General features: G+C 41.7%; 1 protein-coding gene across 1 annotated transcript in view; it reads right to left on the reverse strand.

Annotated features, from left to right (window-relative positions):
* The window catches only part of LOC116984406, a 116313-nt gene that overhangs the window by 24294 nt on the left and 72999 nt on the right, over positions 1-19020 (reverse strand). The window contains exons 60-70 of the mRNA XM_033038560.1: positions 16875-17147; positions 15000-15260; positions 13460-13753; positions 10747-10893; positions 7205-7406; positions 6709-6827; positions 5584-5671; positions 4651-4701; positions 3825-3836; positions 2844-2925; positions 1831-1921 (exon numbers count right to left, since the gene is read on the reverse strand). Of these exons, the coding sequence (XP_032894451.1) occupies positions 1831-1921; positions 2844-2925; positions 3825-3836; positions 4651-4701; positions 5584-5671; positions 6709-6827; positions 7205-7406; positions 10747-10893; positions 13460-13753; positions 15000-15260; positions 16875-17147 (1620 nt within the window). The remainder of the gene's footprint in view (positions 1-1830; positions 1922-2843; positions 2926-3824; positions 3837-4650; positions 4702-5583; positions 5672-6708; positions 6828-7204; positions 7407-10746; positions 10894-13459; positions 13754-14999; positions 15261-16874; positions 17148-19020) is intronic.

Here is a 19020-nt window from a genome sequence, read left to right on the forward strand (position 1 = left end):
AATACGTTAAACTAAACCAAAATAGTTAAAAAGAAACTTAGCTTCCATTTAGCTTTGTATTCATAGCCCAACAATTCTCAATGATATCCCTTTGATCTAGCATCAGAGCGTGTCCCTCTCTCTCTCTCTCCATCTCAATCTTCCATGTCTTTCATAGAAAAATAGATGCAGGAGTAGGCCGATCCATCACCGCCATTCAATATGATCATGGCTAATCATCTAAAATCAGTACCCTGTTCCTGCTTTTACCCCATATACCTTGTGAATTGGCCTCCACTGCCTTCTGTGGCAGAGAATTCCAGATTCACAACTCTCTGGCTGAAGAAGTTTTTCCTCATCTCAGTCCTAAATGGCCTACTAAATTCTAAATTCCAGTGAATATAAGCCCAGTCGACCCATTCGATAAAAATAAAAGAGTTATTAGTGTTTATAAATGTTGAGATTCTCTCTCCTGTCAATCATGCCATGAAGGCCACTCCTCTTCTTGTCGGAGGGGGGGGAGGAGGACTATAATATAGTGTGGGCGTGGCTCAGTCTCTGTAAGATGGAGGAGGGAGAGGTCACGACTCGCTGTCTTTAGTGGCCTTGCACCCTGCTTGAAGTGGTAAGAAACTGCACTTGAGTTTGGTGGCCTTTCACCCTGTTTGAAATGGAATTTCAAGGAATAGTCGTGAGTCAACTGCCAGCCCACCAGCCGTGAGTGAGTGAGCTGCCAGAACAACAGGCTTGAGTGGCTGAGCCACCAGCCCAAGAATCTATTCGGCCCACAATATCCATACTAGCCCTGTAGAAACCAGTCCCTTCAGCCCACAACTCCCATACTAGCGCTCCAGAAAGCCCCCCCACTGGCCACCAATATTGGAATTGGTGGAGAGGTGGAATATTGCATTGGGGGAACCAACAGGTCCCACTTAGTCTAGCTCAATCATATTTCCCAAGTACAATTGCTCTTAGCAGATGTGTAGGAAGGAATTGCAGATGCTGGTTTAAACTGAAGATACACACAAAAAGCTGGAGTAATTCAGCGGAATAGGCAGCATCTCTGGAGAGAAAGAATGGGTGACGTTTCGGGTCGAGACACCTCTTCCATCTGAAGAAGGGTCTCGACCTGAAACGTCACCCATTCCTTCTCTCCAGAGATGCTGCCTGTCCCCCTGAGTTCCGACAGCTTTTTGTGTCTATCTGCTCTTGGCTGATATTGGGGATTCAATGTATATGGTAATATGGCAATACTTGATGTGCAGCTTTAAGTGTTCCCAAAATTGGAAGGGACATGAATTGCATCTGAGTGGCAACCCTTCAATCAGTTTTTACCCTGCTGCAGGTGATACCAAAATGAACGAGCAGTAACAGACAGGGGCATGTTCTATTTTGATGGTAGGGTTCTCTTTCAAAATCAACAGCTCTTGCAAAGGGCATGGTAATTCCACTCAGAAGGTTTTATGATGGTGAAAGCAGGAGAACGAGCTGTTGGAAGATTTGGAAGGGCTGTCTCAACCTAACAAAACCAAAAACAAAGCAATAAGAGGTATTCCATCATCCCTTTTACAGCAAACAGCAGGGAGCAGAGTTACCCAGACTCCATTCCAAAAGGGGCAATGGCTTCAAGCATTGTCATCATTAATCTATCTGTGGTTTAATGATCCTGTTTACAGCATGGACAGAAGGGTGGTATTGAGTAATGTGAGCAAAAACACAAAGAGCATAGTGTGGAAAAAGAATGATTGACACATAAGGAAACGCAAAGTAGGTAAGGAAAATATTTCTGGCTGAGTGAGAAAAAGTTGAACAGAGAGAAATGTGTTCAGGTGCACACTCAAGATCACTTACAAGGCAAAACATTATTGTAACGATTCTTAGGCTTGTTCAAAGGTTGCTGGGAGACTTGTGTTGACTGCAATGTTCCGACTGTCTTTAGTTCCTGAAAAGGAACGACATACGAGTGTGTTAGTTTAACATGCCTTTATCACAAGTTCATAGGTTATAGCAGTAGAATTAGGCCATCTGCCCTTCGAGTCTGCACTGCCATTCAATCATGGCTGATCTCTGCTTCCTAATCCCATTTTCCTGCCTTCATCTTTTAACCCTTGACACCTTTCTAATCAAGAATTTGTCTATCTCTGCCTTAAGAATATCCACTGGTTTGGCCTCCACAGGGGGGGAGTGAGCTCGGTAAAAAGACGGGGGACGAGCCATGGGGGAGAGGGGGAATGGGTTGGGGAATGGGTTGCGTTGGGGGATCAGGCCTCCCAACGGGTCCCACTTAGTCTAGTTGACTCTAAAATCTTACCAATGTCAGGCTAACTGGCCTATAGTTTCCACTCTTCTGCTTTGCTCCCTTCTTGTACAGTGGGGTGATATTTGAAATGTTCCAGTCTTCAAGAACCACTCCTAACTAGTGATTCTTGAAATATCACAACCCGATCCCCCAACTTGTTAACAAAGTGTTTATTTGCTCATGTTTGGAAAGTATGATTCGCAAAACAGTAGAAACAATGATCAAGCAAACACATCGCTACCTCTGGATCTCCACCTTAGACCCCTTAAAATGACTGTGCCATCCATGGCTGTCAGTCCCTTCATCCAATAAAAAATTGGAGGAGATGGACTTGTGAATTCTTCTGGCAATAAGTAAACTGTGGTGGCAGAAGCTACCAGGTAGGTTACATATTATGGAAGTGGGATATTAGATAGTACAACTGTAAATACAGGGGTGCCAAAACACGCATTTTGATGAAAACAAAGAGAAACTTGATTTTGCCATAAAGATCACTTAACCTAGATGAGGAAAGAATGCACCAAATCAGAATGAAGAGAAACACATGGATGGATTTGTAACGCACCTCATACTCTTCAGCAAATCCGCAATCAGAGTCAGCATGTTGCTTGCTGAAATATCCTTCAAAGTAATCCACATTGATGGCACTGTAAGAAATACCAATGTATAACAAATCACTCCTCAGGGCTGAGAATTCATGTGTTTAAAATGTTGGATATGTCAATAATTTTATTAAGTTTTAGTCCTCCAGGTTAAATAAAAGCATTGCCAGGAAACAAAACATAACTATCAGTATCCTTTATCTGAGGTTAGATTCAGCACAAGTTAGATGCAATGTAAAAGGTCCCACCACTTCATTACCATCAGTAACAAACAGATCATTTGTGAAGCAAAGCTTCCTTTTCTTATACCACTAAATACTTTCAGGTCAGATTAATCCAGGTTTCCGTAAATACCCCCATTTACACTGAAACCAAGTGAGAGAATGAACAATCAATGTACTCGTCTGGTGCCGAGATTTAACAATCCTATTTTACCACTACTTGTATGTTTTCCACATCGTCTCCATGTGAGACTGTGTGGTTTCCAGAACACCATGTTTTGACACAATGAAGAAAACTCCTATATCAATATCCCTATAAAACAGGCTGCATTATAATTTTTTGTCAAGAAACGCAAATCGAAAAACGTTTATTCATTAATATTTCGCCCCCCCCCCCCCCGCCCATCGAGTTATAAATTCTGCAAACATGAATTTCCAGTACTCGAATGGATGTATCATGGGTTAACCTGTAGAGTGGTCTTCGATGTTTCCTTCAGTCAAATGCCACATTTTATGCGTGGTTATGAATTTTTACAAAGCAATTATAACCTGGCCTGTATCTTCTCCCTTTTCCCCATCAATGACCCTCTCCAACCTAACACTTTCAAAATGGTTCTATGGTCCATTTTTGCCAAATGATTACAGCTCACAGGTGTGTTTAAATAATATGACAGCACAATTGAATGCAAGTTGCCAAGTTAGAAAATTAAGGCTCATACTTACTTTCTTGCTACCCTGTTGAAAAAGAGAGAGGGGGGCAGGAGGGGGGGAGGAGGGAGGGGGGGAGAGAGTTAATTGTTGACTAATATATTCCAATACCAGAAATACTTTAAAGTTTGCATGCCAGGAAATTGGTGGGCAAGAGAATGCCCTAATCTCCGAGTATTGCTCTCCACTTTACCTGATTACCCTGACCATTCTCATTGCTACAATGCTGCATTTTAACAACCAAGCAGCTCCAGAACTTACTGATGCTATGTCCAAGAATTTGCTGATTCTTGATTGTGGGCAAAAAAATAATTGTTTTGTTTGAGTTGCATTGTCAATCAATATGGCATTTGGAGCCTCTCATTAAAAGAACTTTGATTTTGCAAGGTTAATCCAATCATTGGGTTCATACATTCTGCAGATTCCCTCTATTATCGGGAGGCCTATAAACTGCTCCCTACACAAGTCCTCTCTTGTTCATCAGCCAATATATGTAATGTTTCTACACTTAAATCTTAACTTTGTGCAATCAGTGCAATTATGCACTTTCCTCCCTTAACTTTCATTTCTTGTCACCACAAAAAATTCCACACATGGTTTATTTCACTGCACTGCTGTTGGATTTGATTAATTGCCACATCATGTCTCGTTCTAACTCATTATATTCGCTGAAAATTAAAACTATGGAACCTTCATCATTGTCTTACATATTAAAAGACCATGGAACTCAAGTTAAACATTACGTCCAGATGTACATCAACCTCAGGCATTTTCTTTTCGATTTCAAAGTTGTTCTACATGCATGACCCCAGCCCTTGGTTTGTGTACCCAATAAAAGTACCTCATATTTGGGATTGGAAGTTGGGTTAAATTCTTGTTGTTCGACTTTGTTCTGTGAACAGACAGGAAAAGTAGGTTGATTACTGGTAATATCACAACTGGTTAGTCAAAGTTTATGGTTATTCCATTAGTATGTCCAGTTTCCACAGTGTTGCCTAAAGGGCCTGTCCCACGAGCATGCGACTGCATGCGGCAAGCGCGACCAAACCGGAAGCGGGGGCTGCGCGGATGTAGAGTGATCCCCGTACAGGGCCTGTCCCACCAGCATGCGACTGCATGCGGCGAGCACGACGAAACTGGAAACGGGGGCCGCGCGGAGGTCGAGTGATCCCGTACGAGTTGATGTGAAGTTCGAGCGAAGTCCGCGGGAAGTTTGCGCTAGGCGTACGGCGTCAAGACGCTGCGTATGGCGTCGAGACGGTGCGTACGGCGTCGAGACGGTGCGCACGACCTCAATGCGGCTGCGGGCCGGCAGGCTGTTGCCGCGCGGAATTTTTGAACACTGTCAGTTTTTCGGAGCCCCGCGCGATGTCGGGACCAGCTCCGTACAACTCCATACGGCTCCGGTGATCGAAGTGGGACCGGCCCCGCGAGGCCGTACGGCTCAAGCGACCACGTTAGGTTGCGCTTGCCGCATGCAGTCGCATGCTCGTGTGACAGGCCCTTTATGCTCTTCTTGCCTTCGAGATATTGCCTATCAATATCAACTAGTTTATGTTAGTTAAAATGTCATGCTATCATATTGAGTGTTCCCGCCCCCACACACTTTTTTCTTTACAATCCAATTAACTTGTATTTGAATGGCTTAATTCGACTAGCTGCAAATTCTGCAGGAGGCTTGCTGCACACTCATCACTCCTAGCACAAATAATGTATTGAGGATAAGATTGAATATACCCCTCCCACTCCATTTACAATCAAGAACATAGCTTACCGTTTCTTCCACCAAATAAGCAGTATTGCCAGGAAAAGTATAACAAGTGCACCCAGGATAGTTCCAACCACAGCTCCAATAATGACACCTGCAATAGACAAGTCAAAGCCCCGAGACTTAATGGCACCGTATCTAAAAGTTAGAAAAAACTCTGCTCGAATTACAATTGCCGGTAACAACTGTGACAAGAATGGTAGAATTTGGGTTGTCTGATTTTGTGTGCATGTTAGTAATATAATAGAAATAAAAATGAATTAATTCAATCAAGTTCCTTCTTTCAAATTACAAGTCCACCACCGATTTTCTGACAACTCGTGGCCCTTCACCTCCTTTAATCCAGACAGAATCACGACAGTGCACTTGAAAACCTCCCTATACGTCCCTCCAAAAATGTGGTGCCCAGGCCGGATGAGGCAGCTGATCTCAACTTCATTAGGACTTCTGCGGCCGATCGGCGGGTTGAATTTTCCCCCTGTGGCCGTGGCTCTGGAACACTGGCCCAGCTGGAGTCGTCAGATCCCAGGCTGACTTTGTGAGCTGGTATCTCAACCCCTTGACGGCCTAGGCAGACCATTCAACTCCTCTCGAAGGCAGTGACCTCTGGTGGACCAGCAAAACGGATAATCCTGAAAATGTCTGGAACCAAGGGTTCGAGTTGGATCTGTGCGTAATTTCAAGAAGGGAAATGCATTGTCAATTATTACCAGACATTGTTTATTCAGTGGGACTCCTTTTCCTTGAAACATTGGTTAAAACTTAACCCAGACTAATTTGGTGAAAACTATCTCATGTTGCTAGATGTAGAATCATTGAACAATTAAGTTTATGCAGTTCAAATTAATGAATCTTTAAAATACTTTGAGTCCACTTGACAATCTCCAATGGAAGAACCTGAGGAGATGGATGTTGAAGTGAAAATTTAAAATAAGTCACTTGATTGCAACAACTGATTTTCCTCCAAACCTAGGATCCGAAGCAGCAAATGTTGGCTCTTGAGATGAGTAATACTGGGGACGGGAGTAAGGGAATGCCAAGAGGCTTGCAACAGAAAAAAGGAAATGCAAGGTCAAATAACTTCAGTAAAATCTTCAACAATGCAGGAAATAAATCTTAATTCATATAAACCTGGATTTTGCTTCATTGTAATCATCTCCGAATAAGCATATCTTGAATATAAGGATTTGTTTGGATCAATTTTGTTCTCCTTATTATATTGTACTTCTGTAAATCCAGCCAAACTAAGTCTGAAATAAAGCACAGAGTAAAGGGTATGAGAGAAAACACTGTCACCTGGAGATTGAAGATTGTTTACTAGAATTCTGCACAGTTCAAATTCAATAGCTTCAGAAGAATATTTTTGTTGCATTTGGAATGGAACTGGGCTAACAACTTTCAGGACAACGAGAGACACATTGCGAGGGGGTCACAATAACAACGAGTTTACACAACAGGCATCATTTGTCACATGAAGCCGCCTAAATTATTTAAATATTCCAAGACCGGATAGATTGAAAGAAGAATGAAGAATTTCATGGTTCATAAATGATCATCGCATCGCATATCATATAGAACAGTTCTTTTCGTAAAGCCACTTAAGATGCATGATCATCACAGAACTTACCGATAACCAGTCAAAGGAGTTAGTTCCTGGTTTACATAGCCCATACTTTTACTATTATTTCCTACATTGATGGAGATGGGATCTGTCTGAGCATCTAGTCTGGTATTTTGAGGAGCAGTTCGCAAGTCTATCACTAGTGTCACATAGGTTAATATACCACTGCTATATGCTGTTGCCAGATCGTTGTCTTTAGGAGCATTTTCTGCAAAACAAAATAACAATCTTAAGGACATAAAGCATGGACTGAGCTAAGAACACCACATCTATCAATTTGATTCCTTTCATTCATCACCTATACAATTCCCTTCACATCAACATTATTTAACGAACCAAACATTCTAAATGCTTCAATAGAGTTTTTTTTCCTTGCCTCTGCAATCAAGAGGCATACAATGTCATTATTGCAAAACATGAACATGCTTAGCTTAATATTTTCATAGTTACAATTACTCAAGAGTGATGATCCACAAGTTATTTTATCTTTTGGTTCTAAATAGAAATGATTTATTTTGGACCTTTTTCACAACCAAACTAGCAACTGCAATCACAATTGGAAATTCAAACATACAGTTGAGAGAGTCACAGAATCATACAGCATGGAAATAGGCACTTTGGCCCAACATATCCACGCCAACTAAGAGGTCACACATCCAAGCTGTTGCCATATTGGGGACCTGGGGTGGAGGGTATTGCACCGAGGTGTTCCCTGCAACCTGTTTCTCTCGCGGTTCACAGACTCGCCAGCCGCCTGCCACTTTTGCGGGCTGGAAGAGTCTGTGTACCACGTGTACATGGAGTGCGTGAGGCTGCAGCCACTGTTTCAATACCTAAAGGGGCTGCTCCTTGCCTTCTGGCTGCATTTTTCACCCACCATCCTCATCTTTGGACACCCTGTGCGTAGGGGAGAGGGTAGGGCTGAAGATGTGCTGGTTGGGTTGCTCCTGGGCCTGGCCAAGCTGGCCATCCGCGAGTCACGGCGCCAGACGGTGGAGGGCTCTACCCGAGCCGGCTGCCTGCCCCTTTTCCGGGGATACGTCCGTGCCCGGGTGCGGATGGAAAGGGAATACGCCCTGTCTACGGGCACCCTGAGGGAGTTCCGGGACCGCTGGGCACTGAGGGGGGTTGAATGTATCCTTGACAAGGATTGCAATATAATTGTTTAGCTCGTCTTGTATTATGGTGGTGTTTTGTTTTATTGTATTGTCAATACTATTTTAATATGTGAATAAATATTTTTGATTTAAAAAAAAAAAAAAAAAAAAAGCTGTTGCCATGTACTCATCCGTGTGCAGCCCATAACCCTCTTTGCCTCTCCTACCCATGTATCTGTCTAAACTTTTTAAATGTTGTTATTGTGGCAGCCGCAACTCATTCCACATACCCATTACTCTTGGTGTGAAAAAGCTGCCCCTCAGGATCCAATTAAATCGTTCCCCACTCACCTTAAACCTATGCCCCCTATTTCTTGATTTCCACCACTAGGAAAAGAGTTTGTGTATTCATCCTATCTTTTTCCCTCTTGATGTTATGCTTCATAGGATCACCGTTCACCCATCTTCACTCCAAGGAATGACGTACTAGCCTGCCCAGAATGGATCGGCTGGGCTTATATTCACTGGAATTTAAGGGGATCTTATACATAATTCTTAAGGGATTGTGTCACGTTGGATTGGACAGGCAAGATGCAGGAAAAATGTTCCCGATGTTGGGGGAGTCCAGAACCAGGGGTCACAGTTTAAGAATAAAGGGCCTGTCTCACTTGCCGAATTTTTCAGCGACTGTCGGCATCATTGACTGACGTATCAGGTCACCGAAAAAGTCACGGTGTGATGCGGAGTGACGCGTCGTGATGACATATTGACGCACGGTGTTTCCTCAAGTGTCGCAACATTTTTTTTGTCGCCCCTGATACGTCAGTCAATGACGCCGGCAGTCGCTGAAAAAAATCGCCACATGGGACAGGCCCTTAAGGGGTAGGCCATTTCGGACTGAGATGAGGAAAAACAAATTTCACCCAGAGAGTTGTGAATCTGTGAAATTCTCTGCCACAGAAGGACGTGGAGGGCAATTCACTGGATGTTTTCAAGATATAGATATAGCTCTTAGGGCTAATGGAATCAAGGGATATGGGGTGAAAGCAGGAACGGGGGTACTGCTTTTGGATGATCAGCCCTGAAGGGGGCGCTCCTCTGTGTGCAGCCATGTCAGCAGCGCGTCAGTTTTTCCAGCTTTTTTTTATTTTTTAGTATGTTTTAAAGTGTGTATTTTGTGTTTCTTCGTGTGTTTTGTGTGGGGGGTGGTGTGGGGGGGTGAGGGGGAAACCGCTTCGGTCGCCTCCTCCATGAAGTGGCGACTTTTTCCAGGTAGCCTCCCCCGTGGCCTAACATCAAGGATCGACGCGGCCTTTCCCGGAGACACGCCCGGGGCTCCAGCGGCGGGCGCAGCGTGGACTCTCGGCGTGGAGCGGGCGACCCTCGCTGGGGCTCGCTGGAGGGGAGCGCTCCGTTTCGCTGGCCTGGGGCAGCCGGCAGCCTGAAGTCTGCAGAGCTCCAGCTGGTGCGGCGTCTACAGCCCGGCATCCCTCGTGGGGGACCCGGGGGAAGAAGAAGCCATCACTGCCGGCCCGCGGCCAACTTCTACCGTGGGTGCGGCATGGACTTTAAATAAGATAGAGAGTCAGAATCATTTCTCACGTGCAGGGGAGTCTAGAACTAGAGGGCATGCATTTAAGGAAAGAGGGTATAACTTTAAAAGGAGTTATGAGGGATATGTTTTTCAGAGATGGTGAATATCTGAAATGAGTTGTCAGAGGAGGTGGTGGAGGTAGATACAATTACAATACTTCAAAGAGATATGGACAGCTGCTTGGATTGGAGAAGCATAGAGAGATACGGACCTAATGCGGCCAAATGGGATTTGTGTTAATTTGGCGTGGACGGAGTGGCCCGAAGTACCCATTTCTCTGATGTACAATTCTATGATATGTAGTTACATCAATCACAGTTTATTTCTAAGTAATTGCATTATGAATAATTATGAGCCTACGGGTCCTTTTCAAAGTGTTCAGTAAAGTCGGCAAATACTATTTGATCCATTACTTCAACAGACCAATCAATGGTATCTGCAATGTTCAACTACTTATTGACCCCACAACCTGAACCATCTGCATTTATGTCAATTTTCACCCCTGAAGAATGTAGCAATGGCACCCAAGATACAATAAAAATACAATTTACCCTTCAGCTGGAAAGGACCAGCATATCTGTCAAAAGTTTGGTCAGGTTTTGCTCCAAACTTCCTGGTCCCTGTACTGTTCAGGCACAATCAGGGTATTCTCTAAACCTTTGGCGATCTATTTTACAAACTAATCACTTGCTGAGGTTTGGTAGCCAGTCTAAGATAAAAATAAAATAAATTCTGGGCCAGGGATATTTTTGCCTTCTGGTGCAACATGTGCTGCAAATCATTTGCCAAGATGATCACTGAGTGATTATTAATCTACTCAGGAAAAGGATGATAATGATTAAAAACTAAGTACTTACCATTTTCACCTTTTGTAACAATCACTGCAATTATCAAAATTGGACCGCTGGTAGAATTAAATGCATCCCTTCTGATATTGAACCGCACTGAATTGTGGGATATATCAAGATTTGATAATTCTAATTTATTAAGAGGTCGCGGAGGAACTGTAAATGAATTGGATATTGTCAAATAACACAGCATTACACTGAATGCATTGAGTACAGTACATTATTAACAATAGGAGGGATTTTAGATATATAAACTTTTTAGAACTTACAAACGAAAAACATTGCTTCTTATTAATGGATTGAACTCATTATTCTTTGTTCTCCATATCCTTCCTTTATTTTCACTTCAGTAAAAGCATCCCAAAATATGTTTTAATATCAATTACTTTTCCTGACAGCTAACTTCAAAGCACTTTACCCTGTGGGTTAAGTTTCCGTTGCCTTTCTTTCTTGCTCCTATTTATTGAAGATGGATTCATTGCATTTGGTTATTGAAGATACACTTTACTTTACCTTCAAGTCAGATGGATGTGGAATAAATACTTTTATACAACTCTATTAGTGCATCTTAGAGAGAATCTCAAATGAGAGACAAGGCTTCAGTCAGGCAGCCAATTTGAAGTCAATATTTCAGATTTATCATTGGAAGCTGTGAGATTATTCATTATACCCTCTGATCATCTGACCTACCCTTCAGCTGGGTTGGTTACCTTCACCTGCCAAAGCCCTGGCAAAATGTTGCTTTGATCTTCCTGAATTCAACATCGTTCTACCACATAAAGAATGCCAAGTTTGGTGATCAATGTTCTGGCCATGAACACGGCATGCAAAGTTTCAGCCTTAAAAACACTTGCAACTTTTACATAATTGCCTCTGAATTTTAGCTACAAAGATAGGTTGGGCAGACTTGGATTGTTTTCTCTTGAATGCTGGAGGTTGAGGGGAGACCTCAATAGAGGCATATAAAATTGTGAGGCGCATAGATAGGAATGCGCCTAGAATGCACTGCCAGCTAGCAGTTGAGGCAGATGCGATAGTGGCATTTAAGAGCCTTTTGGATAGGCACATGATATGCAGGGAATGGAGGGATATGGACCATGTGCAGGCAGATAAGAGTTGGTCGTGGCATCATGTTCAACACAAACATTGTGGACTGAAGGTCCTATTCCTGCGTGTATTGTTCTATGTCTGCTGATGTCTGGGCTTGAATAGGTATTTAACATCCTAGTTAGTTTAGTTTATTATTGTCAAATGTACCAAGATATGCATGAAAAGCTTTTGTTGCATGCTATTCAGTCAAACACTATACATGATTACAATCAAACCGTCCACATTGTACAGATAAAGGATAAAGAGTACAACATTTATTGCAAGATAAGGTTCAATTGAAGATAGTTCAAAGGTCTCCAATGAGATAGATGGGAGGCCAGGATTGCACTCTAGCTGTTGAGAGGACAGTTCAGTTCCCCGATAACAACTGGTAATAAACTGTCCCTGAATCTGGAGATATGCGTTTTCAAACCTGTACCTCTTGCCTGATGGGAGGAGAGGGCGAGACTGGTTCCTGATTATGCTGGTGGCCTTGCCAAGGTCGCGTGAAGTGCAGATGGAGTCAATGGAGTGTTCAACAAGAGCCAAGGCAATATTTCTCCCCTAATTATTTATTTGATGTTTTCCCTTTTGTTGCTGCATTCATACTTTGTTCTTTCATTTATAAAGAGATGTGGATTTACAGAATTAGGCATTTAGTAAGAAGGGAACAAGGAAAAATACCCGCCAAAAAACCCCCACAAAAGTGCTTGGTCAGGGAGACATATAACCATGAGAACGAAGGAATATCCAAACAGTGGAAAAGTCAGATAGGAGTGAAGTAAAAAAACAAGTCAAAATAATCAAAATGCAACAATAATCAAAAAAGTTAATTTAAGGGACTATAAATGGGATTTGATACAGGTCCACTGGGAACAAAAAATGGCATATTAGCAGTAAATAAGAAATAGGTACCCATCATTGACAAATTCATTCAAAGGAAAATGAAATACAGGTAGTACAAAAGCAGAGCATCCTGAATGACTACAGAAACCAACGTTACAATGTAACAGTAAGAAAAGGAGGCATCATAAGTGTTCCATTCATAAAATAACACAGATTTAAAAAGAGTGCCTTAATTGCCCAGAAGTGACAGAGGAAATAAATGACACATGTTGTTATTGGATAAAATGAAAGGATTGTAAAGGAAAATATAGATTGCATTACAGTCCAAAGAGGAAGCCTTTGCATGTAGAGAGTGTGGCTATATTATTGAATAATTACTGAGATCTTCACAAAGAAACAATGTCATGTGAAAGGATAAATATCAAGAGATGCAGGAAAAAAATAGCTAAGGAGAGGTATTTAAAAGACCTGCAATGTACAATGTTTTTAGGTCACTTGGTCCAGGAAGGACCCGTATTAAAATATATTTGCTCCTTATTCTGAAGATGGGTCTTTGTCCCAAAACATGAATATTCCTCACAGGTACTGGCTGATCTGTTGAATATTTCCAGCACTTACCAATATCATTTCAAATTTCTAGCACCTGCTATCTTGCTTTTCAACAAAATATGACCGAAATTGGTTTAAAAAGAAAATAACAAATGAATGCATATTCTGTATGAATCAGGGAAGACTTCTGACCATAATATTTTTGAACCACACGGACATAGTGAGAGAATTCACTTACCAGTAATGTCAGATGTACAGTTTATACTGACTGGTGTACTTGGCAAACCACATGACATGGTGGTGATGCTGACAATATAGGTTGTGAAGAATTCAACATTGCTCAGGTTGTATTGATGCTCTTTATTTGAAATACACGCTGCACTGCTTCCATTTATTACAACGTCAGAGCTCTGTTTTGCTTGGAGTGTAAAGCCGGTGTTCAGTCCACTTGGACATATCCACGTCAGATTAAGCACAGGCCTGCGGTTCACTCCTTCACAGCTCAGAGAAGAAGAACTAATTGCAGCCGCATCTACAGGGAAACAAAAACTTGCATTGGTACAATAAAGAAAATCTTGTCCTACTGAATTCATGACTTGGGAAAATAAAATCATGATCCAACTCCCGCCCTCTGACATTCTTCTTTTCCTCTTCGGAAGAAATTATTTGCTTAAGTACCAGCTAAGTTTTTAACTCCTTTTCAGTTAATTGCCTAGATCTGTATGCATCAACCAAACTAATAAGACTTGGCAATCAGTTCAACCACAAGGAAACATTGAATTGTGGCTGGACGATCAATGTTGGCAAACACAATTGTTTTTTTATTTTCTCTGGCCTAGAGACTCCAAGATTAGTAGCAGCATCTGCTTGGGTCTGAGTTTACCTTCAATGAAAGTGCGTAAGAAAGGGGAAAAAAAAGATTTTCACCAGAAGCTGTTTATTTGGTGTTTTGTCTACAGACTTCTAGTATCAATTTAGGTTATTGAATTAGTAAAAATAAAAAGTGAACATTCATTTATATAAATAGATGACCAATTAGCCAAGACAACAAGGTATTTTCCTGGGTAATGGTTTTCAGTGGGATCCTATGGGCATGATTTGCACCTCCTTAATCCACAGTCACAACATCCATGCCTGGTTGGAAATTAAACTGAAGCTATTATGACAATGTTTGGTGATGGAATAAAGCAAAACAAATACTGGACTTTATTGCTAGGTCAACAATGAGTTCTGATTTATTTTTCCTCTCCTCAGTTCATAAACCATTGTCTCCAGTTTCCTCCAGTACATATAAGCAGTGGCAGGGACGTGAGGTAATTCTTTCAAATATCCAGCACAACAGACTAATTGGCCTCCTCTGTACATTGCCATCCTAACATAGCATTAGATAATTAGAAGACTAATCTGACGAACTGATGAAACCACAATTAGGGACTGACAAGCTACTGTTCCATAGATCAGAAATCCCAATGGATTGGTACTTAGCTTTCCAGATGTTGCTTCGTATGCTCTTTTTCACGAACCTTGTCCCCAGATCCCATGAGCACGCTAATTCCCTCACTCCATTTAAACATGCCTAGTTCTGTTTCTCACACTTCCTTGAAACTCACTAGCGCCCCCGTTTCTGTGCTTTCTTGAACCTTACTGGGTTCAATTGAAAATTACATTGGAGTTTTAATTGGAAATCCATTCAAAAGATGGGAACATCTGCCAGTCCGGCACCACCCGAGGGTGTCAGATTAATCAGATTTGACTGTAACCGAGGCTTTAAAACTCACCTGTGCACTGGGACAAATTGACGGGATTGCTTTGGGTGCCATCTGCTGCCAGGGTGATGATGGTGAATGTGAAGTTATCTCCCGAGTTCAGGCCATCAACAAGTAGGTTTTCATCACTGACCACTTGAGCGGAAGATGTATTTCCATGTGTTTGCACTGTGTAATTGTACTCACGCTGGTACCCAACTGGCCGATCCCAGATGAGATTTATTGAGATGCTGTTTGTTTTGGAAACACGAATGTTCTTGACAGGATTTGGTTCTGGAAATAAAAGTTCATGTTAAGATCATTACAATTTTTTTGCTCGCTCGTCTACTTTTGCTTCACTCAGTTGAAGAAAGTGACCCAGTTGTCAGCCTCATAGTATTGGTCAATAATGCTGCTCTTAATGTTCTGCCAATGGGTTCCCAGGTGGTTGCAATTTGGAAGTTGAGTTTTCTTTTCTATCTGTGAGAGGAGAATATCCCTGACAGCATTCTCAAAGTTAGGCACTGGTGATCAGCTAAGAATATATTACTGTGGAAAATTTTAGGACAAATCTATGAAATGATACAATTAATTGGGATATTAAAATGCTCAATATTATTTGAATTTTATTTATTTCAAGATAATCTATGACAACTCACATTCATTTATGTAGGACGAAAAACAAAAGGGGTCCAACAAGATTTTTTCCGGAGTGAGAAACACTACTCCCAGAATCAAAATAAAATTACTCAACTGCTATTTAGGAAACAAGGACATTTTTGCAAAATCAAAGCCAAAGACAAGTGAACAAATCCACGACAGACCGAACCTCGTCATCAGACTGTTGCAGTTGTGGTCTGGTGGACGGAACTCTACCTTGCAAAGGTTCGTCGGCAGCTGTCAGACACCTCCTCATACCCATCCCAAGACCACAAACTCAGCCAATGAACAGCAGGCCACTGTCTCGCATACCAATGCAGATGGTAGACTTCATTTCAGGTACATCACTTCAGGAGATCTTCCTTCCGCAGCCTCCAACCCAATAGTTCTGCAACCCCATTCTGCCCGTTTCTATTTCCTACACACCATCCACAAGGAGAACTGGCCAGGTAGGCCCATTGTTTCCACCTGTTCTTGCCCCACCAAATGTATCACCTCACACCTCAATTCTATCTTGTTCCACCTTATCTAGACATTTCCCATCTACATCTGGGACACCTCGCCTGTTATTTTCCATCTTAATAAATTCCAATCCATGTCTCCCACTGCATGATTTTCACCATCGACAACGTCCCTTTATATTTACATTCCCCATCAGGAAGGTCCAAGGGCTCCCCGTTTCTTTCTAACCAGCATTCATGCCTACCTTGCACAACTTCTCTTTTGATTTCTCACGTTTGCACAAATCAAAGGGGTAGCTATGGATACTTGTTCGGGCCTGAGCTGTGCCTGACTTTTTGTTGGCTATGAGGAGCAGTCTTTATTCCAAACCTACTCCGATGCCACTCTCCATCTCCTTTGTTGCTCCATCAACGACTACGTTGCATCAACGACTACATCAATGACTACGTACAGGTGCGGTATTCAATTTGATAAAATCCGCCACCAACTTCTGCCCCGCCCTCAAATTTACTTGAACCATTTCTAACTCCTCCCTCATTTGTTGTGCAAATGAGGGAAACGCTGATCTTTGTGAACATCAACATAATAACAAACGGGATTAAAGGTTTAATTTACTGTTATCCAAAAATTAGCCTCTATCATTACAATTACTTGAACCCATTTATCAAATCCAGTCACTCTAACCAAATCTATTGGGGAGGCAAAATTAATTTAAAAAGTTTTCCTTCATGTAAACAGACAAAACAAAAAGTTCCAGCCTCGCATGAGAATAATGTCGGCACTTACTTGTGTAGATGGATTTTCTCATAATGGTGCTGCTCAGATTCTGAGGAATAGTGGTAAGAACAGTTATGGTGTACTTGGTTCCAGAGGCAAGGTTAGATATAGTAGAGTTATTGTCCTCTTCATCAAAATGTTTACTGTTTGGTGCTCGAGCCGTTTGGTAACTAACAATAAATGTGTATTCTCCTATATCCATGTTTTCTGGTCTATCCCATCTAAACTGAAGGGATGAATTAGTGACATCGGTCACTACTATGCTTCCGGGTGGTGAAGGTACTGTGAAAGAAATAAATAGTGGTAAATTTTGTACTGGTAAATGAATATAAGTCAGACAGAGTTTCACTATATCATGGGCAGAATTCCCCATAAACTATTGCTCTTGTTCTAAAGGAACGTCCTTTAATTTTGTGTCTATGACCCTGTGGTAAGAAAGATTAAATATTCCACCCACATTTAGTGTGAAAAGGGACTTTGCCATGAGCCGAAAATACAAATTTTAGAATATGTAAGACGGCAGGAAATGAAGTAGTAATAGACCATTCAGCTCCACGGGCCTGCAATCTCATTCATTAAAATCGTGTTACCATTTCCCACTCCTTCCCCATGATCCATTGTTGATAAATTCCATTTGCTGTGCTCTCTTTAAACATGCCTGCTTTCGCTGGAATATATATTATACATGCTGCATTTAAAAATTGGATTAAAATTATGGGTGTCAGAGGTTAAGGGGAGAAGGCATGAGAATGGGGTTAGGAGGGAGAGATAGATCAGCCATGATTGAATGGCGGAGTAGACATGATGGGCCGAATGGCCTAATTCTGCTCCTATCACTTATGATCTTTTGATTTTAAACGTGTTGGGTGATGTACTACGGGAAAAATATCCATTAGTCCAAGTAATATGTCAGTCTGTTATCACCATTGATTTGAAAGTACCAGATTATTATAATTTTAATGCGATTTAAATATCTGTCAATCTCTGCCTTGAATATATCTCGAGTTCTCTGTGGTAGAGAACTCCACTATAGTCCCTTGAAGATAAATTTATCTTTGTCTCGGTTTTAAAAGGGTGACACCCCATTCTGAAACTTTGCCCCTCACTATAAACAGGGAGTGCGTTTCAATTACATCACCTCTGCTTCCCCTATCCTCCGATAACACAGTGAATTGAGTAACTGAACAGCCTACACATCTGCAATAACCTTGCACGAGTCTGATGACAAAAGGAAAGGCTCGACTGGAATGAGGCTGCTGGTGACCACAACCTTAATAGTTTAGGTTGTGGGGTGTGGATTGGACATCTTTAGATCCAAAGTTGATTTGTGTAATAACAACCAAAAACACAGAACGTAACTCCAATGGAAGACAACATTTACAATAGGTATGTTTAATGAGGATGCAGATGAGGGTCTTGGAAAAGGTCATGAATCAACTGAAAAGCCAAACACTCCACTGAAAGTTAGAAGAGCACAACAATTTAAAGAGAAGCCAGGCAGAATGACAGGATCATGATTTTAGGGCCACCCTTCAGGCAGCTCCTGATAGAAGCATGCAATCATGTACAGACCCAGCAGCCAAAGTGGTTTCTGGATGGACATGGCTACAGTTCTGCTTTCTGGCATATAGTCTAGGGGGTTGATTTTTTCTTAATGTTAAAGGGCCAAATGGGATATCACAGTTGAATATCTCCGAGAAATCATGAGGAAATGAATCATGGATTCCAAAGGACAAAGTTTCAAAGGTACACAAAAAAGCTGGAGAAACTCAGCGGGTGCAGCAGCATCTATGGAACGAAGGAAATAGGCAACGTTTCGGGCCGAAACCCTTCTTCAGACTGAAGGAAATAGGCAACGTTTCGGGCCGAAACCCTTCTTCAGACTGATGTTTCAATGCTGGTTCTATTTTGTCACTGGTTGTGATTTCATTTAATCAAGTGAGATTTTGACAAGCAGCTGTTCATAAAATAAACTTGAAAGCTTCACTTGATTAAATGAAATTACAACTCGTGACAAAGTAGAATTAGCATTTGCAACTTTGGACAGGCAATCCAAAGTGTCTATGCTTTTTCTTTAAACAAACCAAAACATTTTAGATCATAAGATCATAAGTGATAGGGGCAGAATTAGGCCATTCGGCCCATCAAGTTTACT

This window comes from Amblyraja radiata, chromosome 20 (assembly GCF_010909765.2).
Source record: "Amblyraja radiata isolate CabotCenter1 chromosome 20, sAmbRad1.1.pri, whole genome shotgun sequence".
NCBI lineage: Eukaryota > Metazoa > Chordata > Chondrichthyes > Rajiformes > Rajidae > Amblyraja > Amblyraja radiata.